This window comes from Sturnus vulgaris, chromosome 26 (assembly GCF_052056855.1).
Source record: "Sturnus vulgaris isolate bStuVul1 chromosome 26, bStuVul1.hap1, whole genome shotgun sequence".
Lineage (NCBI taxonomy): Eukaryota > Metazoa > Chordata > Aves > Passeriformes > Sturnidae > Sturnus > Sturnus vulgaris.
Genome location: NC_142268.1, coordinates 4895021 through 4916534, shown reverse-complemented (window position 1 = coordinate 4916534; position 21514 = coordinate 4895021). Strand labels below are relative to the sequence as shown.

The window sequence follows — 21514 nt, the reverse complement described above, 5'->3', positions numbered from 1 at the left end:
GGGGGGCAGGATGGGGACCCCCACCAGTACCTCAGCCCCAGATGGGGTGGGGATGAGGTGGGGATGTGGGGAGGGGACAAAAGTGAGGGGCAACACCTGCCCCCCAGCTATTCCTTATCTCCCTTGGGGTGGCAGACAGCTGCCCACAACTCAGCCACCAGCTCCTGGGGGAAGGCAAACTCGCCCAGCACCGAGTCCAGCCCTTGGGCAAGCTGGGCCACACTGGGGCTGCCCTTGGCCGCCTCCACCATCGTCGAGGCTGTTGGGGAGAAGAGGGAGGTCAGAGCCAGTGTGAGGGGCTGGGAGGGACAGGAGGAGGGGCTGGGGAAGGGGCAGGGGCTGGGACAGGGTTGGGATGGGGGTGAGGGTCAGGACAGGGGCAGGTGAGTGGTAGGGGTAGCTCGGGGTCAGGGTCCAGGGCCCCTCCTCACCCAGCTCGCTGTCACGGATGCCCATGTAACTCTCCAGCAGATCGTCCACCCGCCGGGCAGCTTCTTCCTCAGAGGGACTGGGCTGGGGGCGAGGGGTCCGGGGTGTGAGCGCCGGGCAGCACAGGGGGCACCAGGGGCACGGGGATGCTTATCCCCACCCTGGCACAGTGTGAGCAGCCATAGGCTCGGGGTGGGGGGCTCGGGTGGGTCTTACCCCCTCCTCCAGCACGGCCGGACCCTGTGTCCGCAGCCTCAGCGTTTCTTTCCCACTGGCCACTCTGCCTTCGTCTGGGGACTTGCCCGTCCGTGTCCGCTGTCCGATCATGTCTGTGCCCCAGGGTGGGGAGTGAGGGCACAGGCAGGACCTGGGACCCCCAGCCCCTCACTGCTCAGTGCCCGGCCAGCCCCCAGTCCCCCAGGGGCACTGCAGGGTGAGCCAGGTGTGGGACAGGGTGGGTGTGTCAGGGGCATCCAGGGGTGCAGGGTGGGGATGCTTGTAGTTATGGGGTGCTCACGGACGCTCGGGACAACACACACAGGGCAAGAGGGTGCCCGCGGGGGGCACGAGCAGGTGTGGGGACCCCCATGTGGGTGCCCCAGGGCTGTGGGGTACACACACACACACACATAGTGGGGGTGCAGAGGGCTGCACACAGGGTACACACAGTGAACCCTGGGAGGCACTCGGTCACTGGGGAGGGGCTGCAGGGCCACAGGGGGCTGGGAAGGATCCCGGGGTCTCCAGAGCAAGAGCAGGGGGACCTTCCCAGCTCACCAAAGGCCTTTTTGGGCTGGACCAGGCGGAGGGTGAAGGGCTGAGCCCGCGGCAGCTCCCGCAGCATCCGGGCCACCTCGTAGTGTCGGCAGCCCACGATGGTGTGGTCATTGATGGCCTCGATGCTGTCCCCCACACACACTGTCTGCAGCCGGTTGATGATGCTCCCCTCCTTGATCCTCTGGGGACCACGGTGGGACAGGACACAGCAACCACATGGCTCAATGGGACAGTCAGACACAGCCCCCATCCCAACCCACACACAACCACCTCAGTAGACCCATGCCCTTTGGTAGCCAGGTCAGGCAGAGAAGCCCCCCAAACTTCCCCATGGCAGGGGAGACCCCCAGGGCCAGAGTGGACTCAGGAAAGGACAGATGTGGGGAGTCAGGGAGGAGTCTCGTCCCAGGGAGGCGAGGCACACGGGATGTCACCCGCAGGGCCACAGTCCCCAGGGCTGCCCCAGCCCAGAGTGGTCCCCGGGGGTTCACCTTGATGAAGGCATAGCCAGCCCCGTTGTCTGTGATGGTGAGGCCGAGCGCGTCCTCTGTCTTGGTCACCTCCACCTCCTTGGTCTCGCCCCGGACATGGGCGAAGATGAAATCCTCCAGGCCAATCTGTCCCCCCAGCAGCTTCTGCATGTCCACTTTGTGCGTGTTGAGCGTGCAGAAGAGGATCTGCCCCAGGGAACCCCGTCAGCAGGGACTGGGGATGCCCAGTAGGGCAAGAGGTGTCAGGGGAGCCACGGCCAGTTCAGGGGGATTCAGTCAGATCTGGGCACTGCTAGAACAGAGGGGCCCAGGACCCCCAGCCTGCCTGGAGACCCAGCACCGCCCCATCCCTATGCACCTTCCCACAGCTCTGGGCAGCTGGAATCAGCCAGGGAACTGGCAGCCACGGCTCCCTGCCCACATGTCGGGGCAAACTGAGGAACAGAGCCCCCAAGCCCTCCCCAGAGGAGCAGATACAACCCTGAGGCCATAACACTCTTCTAGAAAATTTTGGGGACTACATTTTAAAGTATCTGGGAACATGTGGGAGCACAGGCCACATAGTGCCACAGGGTGGATGTCCCCACCTGGAGCATGAAGACCCCTCCCCAGGCTGCAGCCCCTCACCTCAGTAGGCGAGATGTCGAAGACCTCGGCGATTTTGGCGTAGAGCTCCTTGACGTTGGTGAAGCCCTCGATGCGCCCCGTGGGGCTGCCGTGGGCCAGCTGCGTGTGGAACACCAGCCTGGGGCGGGCGCGGGCAGCCCGGGGGGCTGCGGGGCCGGCCGGCTCGGGGGTCCCCGGCTCCTGCCCCATGCCGTTCTCCATGGGGCCGCCCTCGGGGGGCTGCCGGCCGTGCCTGCCCACCCGCTGCATCCCTGCGGCGCTGCTGAATTATGGATGGGGCTGGCTCCCCTCCGGCCGTAAGGTGATCCCCAGGCCCGGGAACATGAGCCGGTGGTGCAGGTCACCCGCGGGGATCGGGTGAGCTCTGCCACGTAGGAAGAGCCCCAGCCAGGCTGGAGGTGGGAGAGCAGCCGGCCCAGAGCCAGCACCATCACGTCCTCCCCAGCGGGGGCCGGGGACTGCAGTGATGGGCTCAGGGCTGTCACCCATGCATCTACCCGAACAACCCCAGGATCAGCTCCAGAGCTCCCACTGAGCACAAACACACAGAGACCAGAGTTGTTTTCTCCCACATTTATTTGCTCCCATCTCCATCCCCAGCCCAGTGGCACCCGGAGATAGCAAATGGCAGATGCAGAGCACAGGCCTGGCAAGCGAGGGAAGAGTGGGAACACCCTAGACCCTGTCAGACTCAGGGCCAGGGCCAGGCCCATGTAGTGCTAAGTAAGAAAATAAGACACTCTCTAATTACACAGTCTGAGATTAATGACAGGCAGTCTCAGGGACACCAACCCCAACCCCGGTTGCCAGCACAGTGGTCCCATAAGAGCAGGGGGGTTCAGGCAAAAGGGGCAGAAGGCAAAGCCAGTGCAGCACACCCAGGGTCCCTGCAAGCAGGAAGGGGTCGGTCACAGCTCCCTGCGACAGGGGTCCCCACCCCAGGACAAGGTGGGTCCCAGCTCCCCTCTTCCAGGGGTCCCCACCATGGAAAGGGGTCAGTTCCAGCTCCCCTGCGGCCTGACGAGTTTTATTGCTTTCAGGAGCTCGCTGCCTGGTCCCAGATATGGAGGGGAAGGAGGGAAGCCAAGCAGGGTGATGGGCAGGGGCTGAAGGCACCCATTAAATAAAAGCTGAGGCAGGCAGCAAGAAGGAGCTGCCCTCATGCCCTTGCTGGGATGGGACCAAGGGGCTCCCATGCTAGCCAGAAGGACAGGGGACAGCACTAGGACCAAGGGGGCCCCAGTCACTCCCCCACTGCCCCCATCCCCACAGCCCTGGTTCACACTAAAGGGGTGTGTTCAGTCCAGGCCCAAACCCACCAGTGCCTCCCTTGCCCCCAGCCAGGCTTCAGGGAGCCCCTGGTTGGCAAGGCAGGGCTGGGGGGCACAGGGCAGAGCTGGGGGTGCTGTCAGTGCTGGTCTGTACTGACCCTCTCCCAGCGCTGCCCCAGCTGGGCTCCCAGCCCTGTCACCACTTGTCCCCTGAAGCTCAAGGTCTCTGGAGCTGGTGCAGCCATGGGTGGGGCGGTCTGGGCTGGAGGGTCCCAGCTGCAGGAAGGTGCAAGGGGCAGGGGGAGCAGCCAGACCCCCTGCAGAGACTGTCCCTTGAGTGAGCTCCAAGGGACAGGCCTGGGGTCCAGCCAGGCCCGGGGTCTGGAAGGACTGGTCCTCTCACAAGTGTTCACTGAGGACAAAGAAAAGCATGGCTGAGTCACAGAATCCCAAAATGGTTTGGACTGGAAGGGGTCATAAAGTTCATCCAGTTTCTCCCTCTGCGATGGGCACGGACACCTTACACTGTCCCAGGCTGCTCCAATGCAAGTGTCAAACCTGGCCTTGGACACTGCCAGGGATCCAGGGGCAGCCACAGCTGCTCTGGGCACCCTGTGCCAGCCCTGCCCACCCTCCCAGGGAACAATTCCTTCCCAATATCCCATCCAGCCCTGCCCTCTGGCAGTGGAAGCCATTCCCTGTGTCCTGTCCCTCCATCCCTTGTCCCCAGTCCCTCTCCAGCTCTCCTGGAGCCCCTTTAGGCCCTGCAAGGGGCTCTCAGCTCTCCCTGGAGCCTTCTCTTCTGCAGATGAGTACTCCCAGCTCTCCCAGCCTGGCTCCATGGCAGAAGGGATCCATGGCCTTCCCTGGACTCGCTCCAACATCTTTGGACATGGGACACCTCCTGAATTCAGGGACTGGGCTTCCCTCCCCCTCAACTCCCTGGAGCAGCTGCACACCCATCTCTGTCCAAACCTTCCCTTCTCAGGTCCCATCACCACCAGCTCAAGCTCAACCCTGCAGTCCCATGGGGACACCTGTGCCATGGTCCCAGCCCTGCACTCACCTGGCAATCCGGGACAGGATCTCCTTAACACGCAGCACCAGTGGCTCGTGCTGCAGGGGGTTGCTCTCGATGGCACTGTGCAGTTTGGCCATGTAGAAGTCCAGGGTGCTCAGTGTAGGGGTCTCCCCAGTGCCTGTGGGGTGACAGTCCAGTGACCAGGGCCAGCAGGTGCCCCCCCAACCCTGCCCATGTGCTGGGGACTGCAGAAGGGACCCCAGCACCAGATGCCACCTCCTGCAGTGGCACAAGCCCAGGAACACACGCATTTAGGCCAATATGGAGTACAGCTGTGACTGTGGCCGCAGAGAAGGAGGGATCCCAGCCTGCCCTGTCCCAGGACAGGGAAGCCTGCTGGCTGTCACATCCCTGGGCTTCCTGGAAAGCTCTACAAGTGCTGTCAGCAGCAGATGGGCACTTACCACCACCCCACTGCCCCTCAGTGCTCTCCTGCATAGGACGGGGGGACCCCTCAGTGCCCCTCTGCCCAGGCAGGGGCCCAGTAAGCCGGAGGGGCCCCACAGCTGCCCCCAACTCACCAGGGATGGGGAGGGAGGCAAAGCTGGCAGTGAGGGCCTGCCGCACGGACTGGAGCTGCTGTTGCAGGGCCAGGGTCTGCCGCTCCTCCTGCGCCAGCTCCTGCTCCAGCTTCTCCTTGGCGCAGTTCATGCTCTCCGTGTGCTTCTGCAGGATGGCGTTCTGCTCCTCGAACTCCGTGTTCATCTTGCGCAGGCGCCGCAGCTCGGCCTCCCGGGCTGCCGGGACAGCACTGTGTCCACCAACGCCCAGGCTCCAGCCAGGACCTGGTCCCTCCATGCAGGTTTCCCAAGGACCCTCCAAAGTCCCTACCCTTGTTTTGGTCCAAGAACTCCTCCGTGAAGATGGGCACATCGAAGGTGGAGAAAGTGTCGCTGCACTCACCAGCCTGAGGGACAAGAGGGAGGGGTTGGGCAGGGCTGAGCCCCCCAGAGGGGATCCCAACGCCTTAGGGCTGGGCTGATGAGGGCACCGGGACGGGGTGAGGGCTAGCCCTGCCGCACGAGTAGAGAGGGAGGACAGCTATGCTCTGCCTCCCACTCCTCCAGGAACCTGGGACTCACAGCCCCAGCACTTCCTCTGCCCACCCACACCTGCAGCCAGCCCAGCAGCACAACCTGCCCATTTCCCCACACACAGGCAGACCTGACAGGGCCTTACCTTGTGTGGATGCCCGTTGAGGAGGGTGTTCACGGCCACTGCGCCCACGTCCTCTGCAGGAGAGAAAGGAGATCACCCCAGGGGCCAGCCTCATGTCCCTGAAAAGCTCTGGCAGCATCTGGCTGGATCCTGGCAGCCACTGCTCCTATAACCCACCTTTTTTGATCTTCTTCTCCTGGATCTTCTCCGTGCACATTTTGTAGGCCTCTGACTGCTGGTATTCCCGCAGCTCCTTCATGTACTGCTGCTTCTCCCTCTCTGCCTCATCCAGGTACCGCTGTGGGGGGGTCACAGAGGGGCCTCAGCCTGACCCAACCCAGGCTCCCGGGAGCTGCTGACCCCTCCCTACCCAGCTCCCACTCCCCAGCACTGGGCCCAGCACCTTTCCTGGAGCAAGCTCAGAGGTTTGGGGAGCAGGCTCTGGAGCTGCCCGGCCTGTGGTGGGGGTCTCCGCTGGGGGCCAGTACCTGCTTCTCTGAGAGCTGCAGTTTGCTCCACTCTGCTCCCAACATCTTTGTGATCTCCGGGAAGGGCAGGTCGGGATGCTGCGTGCGGATCTGCTCGCGCCGCTCATTCAGGAAGCGCACGTAGCCTGTCACAGGGGCTTTGGGGCCATTGGGAAGGATCTTCTTCCTCTTCTTGCCCTTGGGCCAGCCCCTCTTCTTCACCGGCTGGCACCCAGTGGGAAGGGACAGCCCATCAGTGATCAGAGCCATTGCATCAGTGGAACACAGGAGCAGACCCCAGGACCACCTGGGCCACACAGCCCTCAAGGCAAAGTCTGAGGCCTTCCTTGGCCCATGGCCACAGCCACAGAATTGCATGGGCTGCTGCAAGGCAAGTGGAGGGGCAGGGACAGCCCCAGGCCGGGCACCTTGGGCCCCACTTTCAGGGATGGTGTGAGAAGGGACACAGGTTCCAGGACTCACCTCCTCCTCCGGCTTCTCACCACCCACCCGCGCCGACTCTCCCTTCTCCTGTTTGATGGCCACCAGGAAGTTTCCATGCTGAGCCTTGCCCGTGGCATGTCTGCAGCCAGAGAGCATCATCAGAGCAGGCTGGGACACCATGGGGCCCAACAGTGACACATCCCCCAACAGTATGACCTCGTGCTCACCGGATTCCCCAAATCCTGACTCAAACAGCCCCAAACCCAGCACCGGCCATGGAGCCCTTGTTCCCATGAGGGGAGGCTACAGCAGAGCCATGGCACTGAAGCAGAGCCCGGCTCCAGGTGAGCAGGGTTCACTAAAGCTTACTGCACACTAAAGCTGCCCTGAGGACTGGTGGCAATCCTGGGACTCATCAAGAACATTTGGATGGGGGTTGGCTCTTGGGCTCAGGTAACATGACAGTCACATCCCTGTCACATGGGCTTGGGACACACCTTGGTGGGGAGTCCCAAGGGACTCTGCAAGGGAGGAGGAGCCACAGGGGTTTGGATCCTGGCGCCAGGGGCACCACCTGGAAGCATCACCCACACCCAAGGAACCCTGGAGGCAGAGGGTGAGGGGAAGGTGCCAGCTTGACCCGCTCTGGCCGCAATCACCCAAGCAGGTTTGTGCTGTCTGTGACACCTCCCCAACACCTCGAGTGGGGCACAGCCCCACTCCCCAGGTCACTACCATGGCTTTACAATCAGCAGCTGCTTCGGGCAGAGTCTCCCTGCCCCACTGAGCACCCACAGGTCCCACACTGGGTGGGTAGAGCCTCTGTGTCCCACCACAGCATCACCCTGGGGCTCCCCAAGCATCCCTGGCACCTCCTCCAGTTAGCTCCATCCCCCAGTCCTGTACCATTCCCATCCCTGGGTCCTCAAGGCAGCTTCTGCTCTGCTGGAAATGTCCTCACCACATCAGGGGAGCCATAAAGGGCTCCTGAGTATCACCAAATGATGCTCACTTGGGTTCCAACCAGACTTGGAGTCCCCAGACTTGGGAACTAGCCCAGAGCCAAACACAAGCCCTGGCACAGACACATGCCAAAAGCTACAGCGATCCAAATCTGCTCAGGATGCACCTTGGAATTTCCCTTGTGTTTGCCACATCCTGTACCTAGAGCAAACCCCAGTCCCTGCAGAGACCTCAAGCTATTGCTCTCCATTTGCACCCAGACAAGCTATCCTTACAGTTAATTTAGGGGGTCCTTCTGTGAGTCCCCAGCAGAGCCTGCCACTGCACCAGCCCTTGCAGAAAAAGTGGGACAAGCCCCTCCACCAGGAACAGAAGCCAACCAATGCCCTACACCCCCACACTCACAAAAAACCCTACAGGAATGTGTTAGACCACCTCTTCTTCCAGCTCCTGTAGGAAAAGAACCCTCAGAGGCTGTGAAGGGTTATGGCAAGCCTTTGGCTTTATCAGCTCCAAGAGCAAAGTTCCCAGTGATGTCCACAGCATCATCATGTTCACAGGAACACACCAACACCCTCTAGCACCAGACAGATCACCCTCCTCCCTCGTGATCTGGATTCCTCTAACGCCTAAGGATGCTTTAAAAAGTAAAGTTATCTCAGGCAAGATCTCTCCTCAGCCAGTTCACTCTGGCATCCACCTCCCTCCCCCTCTGATGTGCTTCCCCATCCACCAGCCTCTGTGTCAGGAGGGCCAAGGCCAACTCAGGACAGCACAAATCTCATGGGAAATCAGCCCTTGCTGCTTCTGATCTCCCAAGATGCTTAGAATCACAGAATCCTGAAATATCCTGAGCTGGAAGGGACCTACAAGGATCATCCAGTCCAGCCCCTATCCCTACACAGACCCCCCAACAATCCCACCCTGAGCATCCCTGAGAGCGCTGTCCAAACGCTCCTGGAGCTCTGGCAGCCTTGGGGCCGGGACCATTCCCTGGGGAGCCTGGGCAGTGCCCAGCACCCTCGGGGGGAAGAACCTTTCCCTGAGCTCCATGCCAAGCCCTGGCACAGCTCCAGCCCTTCCTGGGCTCCTGGCCCTGGCCCAGAGCAGAGCTCAGCCCCTGCCCCTCTGCCTCCCATCGGGAGGAGCTGCAGCCCCCGAGGAGTCTCCCCTCAGTCTCCTCTGCTCCAGCTGAACGAGCCGAGTGCCCTCAGCTGCTCCTCAGAGCTTCCCCAGCTCCGTGTCCCTCCTTTGGACACTCTCCAACACCTCTGGGTCCTTCTGATCTTGTGGTGCCCAAGGTGCCCCCAGCCCTGGAGGTGAGGCTGCCCCAGTGCAGAACAGAGCACGACAATCCCTCCCCAGCACACACAGACCACCCCAAGGCTTGGAATGGGATGAGTTGCTGCCGCTCTTTCACTGGGGGCACAGACACAGAACAGGGTAGCCACAGGAGGCTGTGGCAGCTGGTGACACTTACAGCAGGGCGGCAGGCGGCTGCTTGGCGCTGTGGGCCATGGGCGGGGGTCTCGGTCAGCTCCCTGCAGACAGAGAACAGCTGGCACCCGGGTCACCCTGCCGAAACTCCCCTCGGAGTTGTCTCCCTCGTGAGGAAATCACAGGACCCCTCCCCGAATGGCATCTCCTCCCAGCCAACCCCTTACTGGCCTCTCCATCCCCCTCAGCCCCCAGGATCCCGGCACAAGCTCCATCCCGCTCCCAATGACTCACCCCATCCCTGAGTGTGCCTTCGCAGCCCCCACGGGCTCATCCCCCTGGCCCCCCCACCCAGCCACGATCCCCATCGTCCCCCGAGGCCTCCCCTGCAGAAACCGCCCTCCCCCGAGAACCATCGCAGCCCAAACACGTTCATCCCCGTAATACTCCGCGCCCCCTCGCACCCCCACTGCCCCCCTGGCACCCCCTCACCGGCCCTCCCCATCTCGCCCTCCCTCTTGGGGTCCCATCGCAGCACCCCCAATAGGCTCGCCCTCATAACCCGCCACTCCCCGGCGCCCTCCAGGCCCCCCACATAGGATCCCCCCCATAGGATCTCCATGGAACCCCCCATCCGGACCCGCCGCCGCCGCTCGCCTGACCACGCCCCTCTATTATTATGCAAACGAGGCTCCCGCCGCACCGTCCCCGATTGGCCGCTCGGCGCCGACTCGTTGAGTGCAGCCCCATGAGGATTGGCTAGGTGTGATGACATCAGACCGAAGCAGCGGAAGGGGGCGGAGCTGGCGGGCGCGGCGCGCGCGCGCGGCTGGCAGCCCGACCAATCAGCAGCCAGCATGGGGACGAGGAAGTGTTGTGGAGAGGGTAGCGCCTTAAAGGGTCAACGTCATGGCGGCGTCCCACCGACGCCGCCCCATTCCAATGAGCCCAGTATCTTCCCATCGCTCCCAGTAACCTCAGTGCCCACCTCAGGGCTGATCCACTCCTCTCCTACCACTCCCAGCAGCTCCAGTACCGACCCAGCAGGGGGTGCCCGTGACACCAGTACCTATCCCAGAGTCGCAGTGACCCCAGTACTCCCCCAACACTGCTTTCTATCACCCCAGTACAGCCCATACTGGTCCTAGTGACTCCATTAAATACACAAGGGCAGGTCCCCCACGACCTCCAGTCTGGTCCCAGTATTCACACAGTTGGGGATCCCCATGGTGCCTGTAGTCACCACAGAGTCCTGGTGACCCTAATACTCCTCTCTAGAGGGTCTCAGTGCCTCCAGTGCTGCTCATACTGGTCCTAGTCACACCAGTACCTACTCAAGAGGAGTTCCCAGTTGCCCAAGTAAGCCCATACAACTCCCAGTGACACCAGTACTCACCCAAGAGGGGGTGTCCCACACCTCCAGTAGCCACCACAGAGTCACAGTGATCCCAGTACTCCTCCCACACTGTCCCCAGCCACCCCAGGAGGGCCCATAATGGCCCCAGACACATCATTACCCAGAAGGTCCCAGTCATCCCAGTACCCCCACACTACTCCGACTAACCCCAGTGCCCATCTAAGCAGAGGTAGTCATCCCAGCGTCCCATCTGACTGGTTCGAGTGTGAACAATCCCTGAACCCTCACTCCTGTAGTCTGACACTCCCGACTTGGTGCATACTAGGATATTGGGGGGACTAGGAGCAGTGTGATGATGTACTGAGATCATTGGAACTCGGGCAACTGCAGGCACCATGGGGATCCCTCACTTGAATACCGGGGTTACTGGGAGCAGAGAGGGTGTACTGGTGTCACTAGAATTCTGGGGTGCCTACTGACAGCACGGAGACCATCCTTTTGCTAGGGTGGGTATTGAGGTCACTGGGAGCAGTGTGGGGGTACTGGAATGACTGGGACATTCCACTGTCTGGGTAATGGGACTGTTACGGGCAGCACTGGTGTGACTGGGAGAAGTGTGAGAGTACTGTCATGGACAGGGCAGGAGTGACTGGAAGTGTGGGAGTAATACTGGGATCAGTGTGGGGGACAGCACTGGTGTGACTGGGAGCAGTACAGGGCCACTGCTGGCGTGACTGGGAAAGGTGTGGAGACTGGCAACGATGCGGGGACAGCTAGGATGCGTCTGGGAGCAGTGTGGGGACAGCACTGGTGTAACTGGGCACTCACCCGCTCCCGCCTCCTTCCTCCCGGGTAACCCCCGCTCTCCCCGCCCAGGACGCTGCAGCCCCGGGGGATGCGGGGGGATGCGGGGGATCGCCGGTCTCGGGAGGTGCCACCCTGTCCCTGCCATCTCCTCCCTCCTCCCTCCTCCCTCCCTGTCCCCTCCCATTCGCTCCCTCCCATTCCCTGCCGGGCCCGTCTCGCTGCTGTCCCCGCGGGCTTTGGCTGGGCCATGGCGGAGCACTCGCAGTCCCCGGCGGCTCCACCGCTGCCGCTGCGGGCGCGGCTCAGCTTCGCGTGCGGGCACTTCCTGAACGACGCGTGCTCGGCGCTGTGGTTCACTTACCTGCTGCCCTTCCTGCACGCCGTGCTGGGCTACGGGCACGGCGCGGCCGGCGGGCTGCTCCTCGCCGGGCAGGCGGCCGACGGGCTCTGCACGCCCCTGCTCGGCTTCGAGGCCGACCGGGCCCACGGCTGCGGCCGCTGCGGGCGCAGGAAGGGCTGGCACCTGGCCGGTGGGTGCGGGGGACCGGGAGCTCTGATGGGGGGAGCTGGGTGGAGAGGGCTGACCCCGGGAGAGCCTTTCTGGGGTGTCCGGGGTGGAGGGCGGTGACCCTGAGAGGCCTTGCTGGGGTGCTTTGTGTGGGGGACACCCGGGGGAGCCTTTCTGGGATGCTCTAAGTGAAGAGGGGTGGCCCCGGGGGAGACTTTCTGGGGTGTCTGTGTTGGGGGACATCCAGAGCCCTTCTAGGATGCTCTTAAGTGGAAAGGAGTGGCCCCGGGAGACCCTACTGTGTTGAAGGACACGCGGGGACGCTATGTTCTGTTTTGAAGGAACGCGGGGGAACCTTTCTGAGGTGCCTGGAATGGGGTGGCCCAAGGGTACCTATCCAAGGTGTCTCAGGTGAAAATGGGTGGCCCCAGGGTAGCCTTTCTGCAATGGCCCAAATGGAGATGAATGGCCATGGAGAACCTTTCTGGGGTCCCATGGGTGGGGCACACTGCTGGGGCGCCAAAGATAAGAGAGGGGCTTTGGTTAGGGGAGGGGAGGAGTATTGATGTGAAGGAGCCTTTCTGGGGTGCGGTGGGTTGGGGGTCACCTCGGGGAGCCTTTCTGGGGTGCTCTAAGTGGAGAGGATGGCCCTGGGGGAACCTTTCTGGGGTGCCCTGAGGGAGTGGACCGAGGGTGCCTATCCAAGGTGACATGTGAAAATGGGTGACCCTGAGGGAGCTTTTCTGGGATGCCAGGAGTGGGCGACATCGTGCTGGGGTTCCCAGAAGGGAGAAGGGTGGCCTCAAGGAGCCTTCCTGTGATGCCCTGAGTGGGGGCTACCCAGGTAAACCTTTCTGGAATGCCCTAAGAAGAAAGGGATGACCCTGGAGGAACCTTTCTAGGATGCCCAGGGTGAGGGACAGTGGGGGATATTGGGTGGAGTGAGTTGGCCCCAAGCAGCTCTGCCGGGGGGACCTAGAAGCCTCTCTGGAGTACAGGATCAACCCCAGGGTACCTTTCTGGGGTGCCCTGGAAGAGGGGGAACAAGACCAAGGGTGCCTTTCTGGGTTGAGGGATCAGCCTTGAGGATTCCCTGGAGCAGAGAGGAACCAGGGTGTCTTGTGACATGGAGATCTCCCTGAAGATGTGGGAGCCTTTCTGGGAAGGGGGACAGTGAGTGGGGACAGTGGGGGAAGTGAGGTGGGGACAGGGTCCCCCCAGCTGGAGAGGGGCAGCCCCAAAGGTGAGCAGAATTGCGTGTCCATGGGTGTAAGGGAGCAGCTCCTCCTTGGAAGGGGGAGCGGCCCTGGGGGCTTTTGGCGTGCCCTGTGGAGGGTGAAGGGGCCCTGGTGTGTTGGCGGTGCCCTTGCTGACAGGAGATGGGTCTGGGGTGCCTTGTGAGGAGGGGCTAGCCTGGGAGGTGCCTTTCTGGAACCCCCTGCGGCAGCGAGGTGGGGACAGAGCTGCTCCATGTGTAGGGGACAGCGGAATGCTGAGCCTGGATGGGGAAGGGGCACCATCCCACCCCAGGGGGCTCCCTGCTGTCCCTCAGGCTTTATGTGTGTGGGTGGCAGTGGGCTGGGGTGAGAGCCACGTGCTCAGACTTTGGAGTTGCAGCAAAACCAAGACCAACAGATCTGGGCTTTCCCAAAAGCCCAGGTGCTTCCTGAGCAGCTCTTGGTGCCCCCAGGGGCGGATCCTGTGGTGTGGGGTCCTTGGCTGTGCTGGGGCTGTGCACCCCAGGAGGCAGGAGCGGAGTACAGCCTTGGGATACACAGGAGGCTCTGGTTCACAGGAATTACTGAGATTTCTCTCGCATTGTGCCCTGGGTTAAAAAATGCAATGGAATGCAGGGGCTGGTGGGGACCCATTTATCGACGCCCCCCTATGAGGGGACAGCATGGCCTGAAGAGGGGTACTGGGTGCTGTGACTGGTGCAGAAGCCTGCACACCCTGCTTAGCTGGCACTGGGGACGGAGCAGTTGGTTGAAGAAATGGCCATTGATAACAATCCTCGGTTAACAACCGGGCGCTGCCTCACTCAGAGCAGACCTGCGTGGAGGGAGGACGGTTGCAGTGTGGGTCCTCTTATCTCGATCCCAAATTTATCTCGACCAACGCTTTGTGCAACCCAACAGCAACCTGATAAGGCGTCTGACCTCGCTGGAGCTTGCCTTGGTGAGTCAGGGAGAATGCTGAAGGGGCAGCTTCACCCTGCTCCTGTGTCAGCCGCATTGACGTCCTGGTTTAGGGAAGTGGCCGGAGCTGTTTCCTCCCCCTGCTCCAGCCGGGTGCTGCCCTGCGAGCACAGAGGGGAAGTTCTAACTCAGGCCTGCACGGGGGCTGCAGGGAGCAGAGCATAGCCTAGGGCAGGTTGGAGCAGGGATGCAGGCTATTTACCAGGCTGGAGCATGGGTTATTCCCAAGGCAGGGGCTTCCCCGGCACCCACCTTGGCTGAACACAGAGTAACCAGTGGTGGGGGAAAACCCACCCGAGCTGGCTGTGCCGGGGCCGCTCGGCTCTCTGGATCACGCTGCCGTGAGGGGTGTTGTGTGGGAGCAGAGTGTCTCGTCCGGTGGCAAACCCATGCTCAGATCAGAGGAAATGTTGTGAAACCGCATCCCCGGGGCAGGGGAGACACCACGAGTTGCTATCAGTGGCATCTTCCCACCGCAGCGGTCCCGGGTGTTCCCACAGGCAGTCCCGGTTGTCCCTGCCTGCTCGCCAGCTCTTTTATGGGGTCCAGCTTCCTGACGCAGTGGGGAGGAAGGGTAAGCGTCTCTTTGCTGCCTGTCTCAGCCTGTCTGGCAGTGTTGTCTCATAATCCCTGCCCCAGGTGCCTGTGCCGAGTAGCCTGGCATTCTCATGATCCTGCCCCGCAGGGTCAGAGACGAGAACCTGAGCCTTTGCCTGCCCAGGGGTGCTGCACAGGTGGGCAGAATGATCTTGGGGGGCTCCCATGGCCCCGCTTGGAAGAGCAGAGGGTCCCCAGGATCCCTCTGACTCAGTGCAGCCACTCCTGGGCATTTGGCATACATGGGTATTGGGGTTCAGCCCTGTGCCAGATGAGCACGGCTCCATGGGGTGACCCTGGTGGTGGACATTGCCTGTCCTAGGGGGCCACGAGGAGGAGGTGACACTCCTGTTGTCACCTGGTTATGCTGGTGGCGATGGCTCATGGGTGGGTACAGGAGCAGTCCTGGAGGATGCAGCAGCTGGGTCCCACAGCTCCTGCCCCAGCGCTCTCCTGGGAGCCATCACAGCCCTCACAGACCCTGTGGGGCCCTGGGACCCTCACCCCTCATCTGGGCCCAGTTAAAACCCAGGGAACAGAGAGGATCTGGGCTGGTTTGAGCCTTCATGGACCTTCCCGTGCCTGTGGTTTGTCTGGGGCACGGGCACCACATGTGCCTGAGTCCCCCGTCCTTCAGAGCTCCTGGAGCACCAAAGCCGAATGTGAGCCAGTGTGGGGAGCCAGTACCTCTTGGTGGGATGGATGGGGCTGGGCTGGGATTGTCACTGCTGCCCTTAGCTTTGCCCTGGCCTGCATGGCTGTGCTAGGAGCAAGGAGGAGGAGGAGGAGGAATCACTCATGAGGAACAGAGGTTCTTGCAAAGTGCGGAGGGTACCTTGGGAACCTGGCAAAGCAGATTCCCCTCAGCTGTAGTAACAGCTCTTCATTAGCACGCAGTGAAGCTGGGGACATACAGGACAGTACAGGGGGACATGTGGGACAGGGCACCAGGCTCTGCGTCGGGGTCTGGGGGTCTATGGAGCTGCTTGGCAGATAGACTGTAACTTTGGGAAAGGGGAGGGAGAGGCCAGGCTAGCCTGTCTGTCCCACACAGGGTCCCTATACCAGGCTGTGTCCCTGTGCTATCTCGCCACAGCAGAGGGAGGAGCCTGGCTCTGGTGTCCCTGACTCAGCGGGGCCTTCCCGGAGCCCCCCAAGGCTCTGTGTCACCTTGTCATGTCTGTGAGTGATGTCTGTGAGCGTGGCAGAAGCACGGCTCTCTCTGCCACCCCCATGGGAGACGGGACATGGAGACAGACAGGGTGCCAGTGCCCGTGGGACAGCCAGAGACCTCCCAGCCTAGGGGTACCATATCACCTTGGCAGGCAGCAAGGAGGGGTTATCTGATTGGTTAGCTGCACCTGGGAACAGCGAGAACCTCTTGGTGTCTGTGGGTGTGACACTGAGGGTCTGTCGTGATGTGTTGAGGCGACAGAGCAGTGCCAGGGCTGTGCTGGGGAAGGACGTTGAGTGGGGGATGTCTGCCTGTGCTGGCTGCCAGAGGGAAGGACATTCCCTGTGCAGGATGTGCTGCGGGGTGTCTGGAGCTCCACGTGTCTTATCTGGCTGGGGAAGGGGCCCACCTCCCTCCCCAGCTCAGGGGTAGAACCTGAGTCTTGGAGAGGGCTGTCTGTGTCACGTTGGAGTCCCAGCCAGGTGTGCAGCCTCTCACTGCTCCACTCTCTCCCCAGGCACTACCTGTGTCCTTGTGTCCTTTCCCTTTGTCTTCAGCCCCTGCCTGGCCTGCAGGGACAGCACTCCACAGTGGGCAGCCTTCATCTACTACCTCCCCTTCATCATCATCTTCCAGTTTGGCTGGGCGGCCACGCAGGTGTCCCACCTGGCCCTCATCCCTGAGCTAGTGAGCAGTGACCATGGGAAGGTGGAGCTCACGGCTTTCAGGTGAGCACAGACACACCTGGGGGTCCTCTGAGCCTGGGGGAGCTGCCCTGGCCATGATGGGTCCCATCACTGTATGACAAGAGGTCCCTGGGTGCTGTGGCACACCAGAGATCTCGGCATGGCAGGACAAGGACTAGGCCATGTGGGTGTCCTGTGGGATGTGCCAAAGGACACTGGTCTTAGGTTGGTGGCCCAAGGCCTTTGCTGCCAGGAAGGAACGTCCTGGTGCCAGGGATGTCAGTGACACAGCCCGTGGGACACTTCCCTGAGCTGGGGACACTTCTCCTTTGGGAATGGACGGTGGAATTTAGGGGAGGGACTGTCCCTCCCAGATGCCCTCAAGGAGAGCTGGACACGGTTCTGGGGACTGGTCAGGAGGTGAGATGTCTCCCGGGCCAGGTGGGCAGTGCACTGGCTCATTTCTGTCAGGATCAGGATGTGAGATAGGATGTTTATCCCGTGAGCAAGGTGAGCAGGGAAGATGTGCAGTAACTGCGGGTCCAAGTGCTCCCACTCTGGGGGAACCGGGTTAGCTCATGACATCCTTGAAGCAGAGGTGAGCTGTGCCTGGAGGGGGAACAGACTGGCCTGTAGGGATCTTGGTTTCCTCCCAGTCATGCCCTGAGGCTTGGACTGGGCACACTGGCAGCTGCAGCAGTAAGGCTGATGCCTGGCTAGGTGGCTTGTGCCCTCAGAGGTGTCACCTCAGCCATGACACTTGGGTGCAGAGGCTATAGCACATCTGGCTTGGAGGGCAGTTGTGGGCAGAGGTGTCCTGCTGTGCTGTCCCCATGCTTGTCCTTCTGGATAGCCCCAAGGTCTCCTTCTGCTCAGGTATGCCTTCACTGTCATGGCCAACATCACCGTGTACGGCCTTACCTGGCTCCTGCTGAACTTCCAGATGGACCAGCCCGACCACATGGAGCACCTGGGCCCACAGGACATCCCTGTGTTTCGGGTGAGTGGCAGGGCACAGTCCCTGGGTTCCCTCTACCCACAGCTCAGCTGGAGAGGTGCTGGAGGGAGTCAGGGGGCAGTGCCCTAAAACCTCACCAACTGGGCAAGAGCCACACTGAGCACTCGCAGGGATTTGGGCACTCCTCCTTGCCCACCAGACTGCTGGGGGGCTGATGGTGGCCTGCTCCCACTGCGGTGCTCACCCCCACTGCTTCACCAGAACTTGGCCCTCATCGTGGTGGGGCTGGGGGCCGTGTTCTCCCTCATCTTCCACCTGGGCACCAAGGAGAAGCCGTACCCACCAGGGGTGCTGCCTGAGATAGAGGAGAGCACCCCGCTGCTGCACAAGGAGCCCTCGGGCCCCCCGCGCCCACTGCTGCTCTGGAAGGACTGGCTGCTGGAGCCCTCCTTCTACCAGGTATGGCTGGGCAGGACTCCCCTGGCCTGCGCTGCTGCCCTGCCTGGGCACCCTGGGTGTCCTGCAGCCACGAGACTTGCCCAGGTGCGGGTGGGGATGGAGAGAGGGGTTGTTTTGGGCACCCAACCACACACCTCAGAGGGGCCACCCCTTCCTGCTGGGCACCTGTGCCATGACAGCTGGGCAGGGAAGATCCTTCCCACAGGCTAAGTGGGGATGCCCTGGCCCTGTCCCCTCCCAGGTTGCGGTGCTCTACATGGCCACCCGCCTCATCGTCAACCTGTCTCAGACCTACATCGCCATGTACCTCACCAACTCGCTGCTGCTCTCCAAGGTGGGAACAGGGCAGGTCCAGGGGTGCATGGGAAGGTGTCCTGATGTGGCCTGGGGCTCATCTCCTCCCTGTCCTTGTCCCTTGCAGAAGTATATTGCTACCATTCCCCTAGTGATGTACGTCAGTGGGTTCCTCTCCTCATTCCTAATGAAGCCTGTGAACAAATGGATTGGTCGGAATGTGAGTCCAGGGTGCTAGAGAGGTTGGAGAGGCCCAGGACCAAATCCTGGCTGTGAGCAAAGTTCCTGGCACACCTGAGCTGGAGAGCTGGGACCCCTCATGGACCCTCTGCCAGCAACCACCCACTGCAGCATGGGTCCTGCTGGGACTGGGGGTGGTGGGCAGGGATGGGGATCTGGGTCCTACTGGGTCTGGGTATGGTGGGCAGGGATGGGGGCGGGAGCCTGTCTTGTATGTCCCCGGGACTGGGGAAGGCAACACTGGCCCAGTTACCATGTCCCATGCAGACCTGATTGGGCTGCAAAGCCCTGTGGTGCCCATCATGGGGAGAGGGGGGGTCTGGCTACACTGGTCTGAGTTGGCACATGGTCTTCAACGCCAGCATGAAGGACCTGCCCCCACAGTGTGTCCCCTCCATGCTGTTGGTTGCCAGTGGAGTGTCCCCTGCCCTCACAGACACACTCCCAACAACTCTGCCCAGGGCTCAACCCTTGGGCTGCAGAACAGCCTGGAGCACAGTGAGGACCTGCTTTTGGGGTCTCCTTGTTTAAATACAGCTGGGACAGAGCTAGGGCTGTTCCTCATGGGTCCTGGGCAGTGGTGGTCCTGTGCCCTCTCTGCTTGCTCCTCCCTCACTGAGTGCCAGCTGATGTCTGAATTCCCGCTTCTCCCTCTGCCCATCCCCATTACAGCTGACTTATTTTGTGGGCATCCTGGTGGTCCTGGCCTTCGCCTCCTGGGTGGCCCTGGCCAGGCCAGTAGGAGACGAGATCTATGGGCTGGCGGTGCTGCTCGGGGCTGGCTCAGCCACGATCCTGGTCACATCCCTGTCTATGACTGCAGATCTCATTGGCACCAACACGGTATGGCCACTGCTCCAGGTGGGATGGGCTGGGGGGTCACAGCAGGCACAGAGCCCACAGTCTAGGGTGGGCACTGTTGGGGGATGGAGACACTGGGAGGGGGCTCAGCTGGGCAGCCTCTGTGTGCTGTGCCCTGTGAGTGCTGTGCCCCATGCTCTGTTGCAGTGAGGGCTCTGCCCATGAGAGGGCACACAGGGCTGCGTGGCCCAGCGTGGTACAGCGTGCTTCGCTCTCCTCCCACAGCACAGCAGTGCGTTTGTCTACGGTGCCATGAGCTTCACGGACAAGATGGCCAATGGCCTGGCTGTTATGATGATCCAGAACCTGCACCCCTGCCCGTAAGCACCTCTGCAGACTTGGGATCCCCACTGCTTGGGGCCCATGAGAAAATATTCCAGGGTTGGAGCAAGAGCCATGGGAGGGAACTGGTTTGGATTGGAAGGGACCTCAAAATTCATCTCCTTCCAACCCCTGCCATGGGCAGGGACACTTTCACTACACCAGGTTGCTCCAAGCCCTACCCCACCTTGGACAGACTTCCAGGGATGGGGCTGCCACAGCTGCTCTGGGCAACTTGTGCCAGGGCCTTCCCACCCTAACAGGGAGGAATTCCTTCCCAATATCCCGTCTAACCCTGTCCTCTAGTAGTGGGAAGCCATTCCCCCTTGTCCTAGCCCGTAGCCTGGGACTCCAGTGCCAGCCTCCAACCACATCCCTGCCTGTCCTCACAGGACTGAGCTGTGCTGCCCTGCCTGTGTCGGCTTCTACCGCTGGGTGATGGTGCTGGTCACAGGCGGCATCGCCATTGCTGCTGTTGCCATGCTGTGCTGCATCATGGTGTGGCCCATCCAGATCCGCTACCGTGAGTGGGGCTGAGGGCTTGGGGGCAGCCCAGTGTGGGACTGGGGGCACTGGGAGCCCCTTGGTCAGTGCCAGCCTGGGCTAAAGCCACGGTGTCTTTACAGATGGCCCCAGTGGGGCAACAGTGGGAGCCCTGTCATCACTGGGCTGGCTGCGGCCATGCTTGCAGGGGAACCCTCATGGTAGGACACGGACAGGGCCATTGTCCCGCTTCCGCTGCTGTCCCCAGAGAGGGGCTGTGTCTGCTTGCTGTGCCCTTCTGGGGAGCAACACTCCCCTGGCCCGATCATGGCCATGCTGGCCCTGGGGCTCCAAGGGATGTCAGGGGCAGCTCCATGTGCTGGCAGTGAATGTGGGGGACAGTGAGGTGACCTTTGCTAGGCTGGGGAGCCAACACCCCTGCTCACTATCTGTTCTGCCTGTCTGGGTGCCAGTGCCTTGCTATGGGGTGGAGGAGCAGGACAGACCCCTCGTGCTGCTTGGGGCCTGCTGTGTCAGGCCCTGGTGCTATCAGAAGAATCCAGGAAGGCCAGGCAGCACGTGTGGGTCACCCCATGCTGCCGTCTCTCCTGACCTGTCCCTTCCTCCTCTTCCTCCAGGTGCTGTCAGCCTGCAGGGGCTGAGCAGTGCAAGGACCCCTGAAAATGGCACTGGGAGCGCTGAGGGAGAGAGCCAGAGCAGCACCATCAACTGAGCAGTGCTGTGTCTTTGGCCACCGTGTCCTCAGGGCTGTGTCCTCAGCCACCGCGTCCTTGGCCACCGCGGTGCCACACTGAGTCTGGAGGGTCCCCTGCACTGAGGACCACTAGGCTCTGGGGAGGGGGGTGACCCCCACCCTGTCTCCTTGCACTGGACTCGTATTCCCACCCTGGACTCGTGTCCCCATCCTGAACTCTTATTTTCCAGACCCCACCGGGCCGATGAAGGCTGTCCCTGGTGCGGTGCAGTGTCACCTGTCACCTCTCACCTGCACAATGAACACTAGAAGGGCCTAGGCCAGGCCGGAGCAGCCCCAGAAGAGGGGGGCGCCCGGACCGAGGTTTTAACCTGCTTTTGTAAGGCCAATACGTACAAACGGCACTTTATAAAGGAGGAGGAATAGGAGAGAAAAAAAACCAACCACAGCGCTGATGGCCCTGGGATGGGGGTAGGCTCAGCTCTGGGGCTGGTGCAGGTTTGGGATGCGCTCGGGTGCTCGAAGGGGGCCCAGCGCTGCTCCCGCCAGGCCCCTCGGAGAGCGGCGTCCTGAGGGACGGGGGGTGGGGGGGTACAAGGGCGGCCGCCCTCAGTGGCCATGGCGGCGGCGGCACCGGAAATGAGGCCGCGAGCAGTGTCGGACACAAATGATTGGTCCGTGCGGGGAGCCCCACCCCCCGAGACAGGACAG

General features: G+C 61.9%; 3 protein-coding genes across 6 annotated transcripts; 1 reads left to right on the top strand and 2 right to left on the bottom strand.

The window, feature by feature from the left end:
* Window positions 1-107: 107 nt before the first annotated feature.
* On the bottom strand, window positions 108-2573 carry GIPC3 (GIPC PDZ domain containing family member 3). Its single transcript, XM_088179360.1, has 6 exons — window positions 2325-2573; window positions 1698-1883; window positions 1207-1387; window positions 646-758; window positions 432-513; window positions 108-259 (listed from the first exon to the last, which is right to left on the bottom strand). Exons 1-6 carry the CDS (start codon window positions 2571-2573, stop codon window positions 108-110), a joined length of 963 nt encoding a protein of 320 aa, XP_088035486.1.
* A 309-nt stretch (window positions 2574-2882) lies between these two features.
* HMG20B (high mobility group 20B) lies at window positions 2883-9828 on the bottom strand. 3 transcript variants are annotated; one of them, XM_088179358.1, is made up of 10 exons: window positions 9786-9828; window positions 9189-9249; window positions 6785-6884; window positions 6323-6526; window positions 6012-6132; window positions 5856-5908; window positions 5508-5583; window positions 5198-5413; window positions 4662-4794; window positions 2883-4007 (listed from the first exon to the last, which is right to left on the bottom strand). In XM_088179358.1, exons 2-10 carry the CDS (start codon window positions 9224-9226, stop codon window positions 3995-3997), a joined length of 954 nt encoding a protein of 317 aa, XP_088035484.1. In that variant the 5' UTR covers window positions 9227-9249; window positions 9786-9828; the 3' UTR covers window positions 2883-3994. The 3 variants fall into 3 exon arrangements, with proteins under 3 accessions (XP_088035484.1, XP_014739922.1, XP_088035485.1); XM_014884436.2 differs by lacking the exon at window positions 9786-9828 and having other exon boundaries at window positions 9189-9464; XM_088179359.1 differs by lacking the exons at window positions 2883-4007; window positions 9786-9828 and having other exon boundaries at window positions 4658-4794; window positions 9189-9465.
* Window positions 9829-11496: 1668 nt separating this feature from the next.
* Window positions 11497-21246, top strand: MFSD12 (major facilitator superfamily domain containing 12). 2 transcript variants are annotated; one of them, XM_014884438.2, is made up of 10 exons: window positions 11497-11839; window positions 16304-16514; window positions 17349-17472; window positions 17692-17889; window positions 18131-18223; window positions 18311-18403; window positions 19096-19266; window positions 19510-19604; window positions 19998-20128; window positions 20727-21246. In XM_014884438.2, exons 1-10 carry the CDS (start codon window positions 11557-11559, stop codon window positions 20819-20821), a joined length of 1494 nt encoding a protein of 497 aa, XP_014739924.1. In that variant the 5' UTR covers window positions 11497-11556; the 3' UTR covers window positions 20822-21246. The 2 variants fall into 2 exon arrangements, with proteins under 2 accessions (XP_014739924.1, XP_088035479.1); XM_088179353.1 differs by lacking the exon at window positions 11497-11839 and adding an exon at window positions 11887-13995.
* The last annotated feature ends 268 nt before the right edge of the window (window positions 21247-21514 follow it).

Excerpts from the sequence above, each read along its gene's own strand:
- GIPC3 (XM_088179360.1), bottom strand. The coding sequence starts at position 2,573 with ATGCAGCGGGTGGGCAGGCACGGCCGGCAGCCCCCCGAGGGCGGCCCC. Across the intron at positions 514-645 it reads CGGCCGTGCTGGAGGAGGGG|CCCAGTCCCTCTGAGGAAGA; the intron begins GTAAGACCCACC and ends CCTCGCCCCCAG. Across the intron at positions 260-431 it reads CATCCGTGACAGCGAGCTGG|CCTCGACGATGGTGGAGGCG; the intron begins GTGAGGAGGGGC and ends TCTCCCCAACAG.
- HMG20B (XM_088179358.1), bottom strand. The coding sequence starts at position 9,226 with ATGGCCCACAGCGCCAAGCAGCCGCCTGCCGCCCTGCT. Across the intron at positions 6,885-9,188 it reads CAGCCGCCTGCCGCCCTGCT|ACATGCCACGGGCAAGGCTC; the intron begins GTAAGTGTCACC and ends CTCTGGCTGCAG. Across the intron at positions 6,133-6,322 it reads TGCAGCTCTCAGAGAAGCAG|CGGTACCTGGATGAGGCAGA; the intron begins GTACTGGCCCCC and ends ACCCCCCCACAG.
- MFSD12 (XM_014884438.2), top strand. The coding sequence starts at position 11,557 with ATGGCGGAGCACTCGCAGTCCCCGGCGGCTCCACCGCTGCCGCTGCGG. Across the intron at positions 18,404-19,095 it reads ACAAATGGATTGGTCGGAAT|CTGACTTATTTTGTGGGCAT; the intron begins GTGAGTCCAGGG and ends TCCCCATTACAG. Across the intron at positions 19,267-19,509 it reads ATCTCATTGGCACCAACACG|CACAGCAGTGCGTTTGTCTA; the intron begins GTATGGCCACTG and ends CTCCTCCCACAG.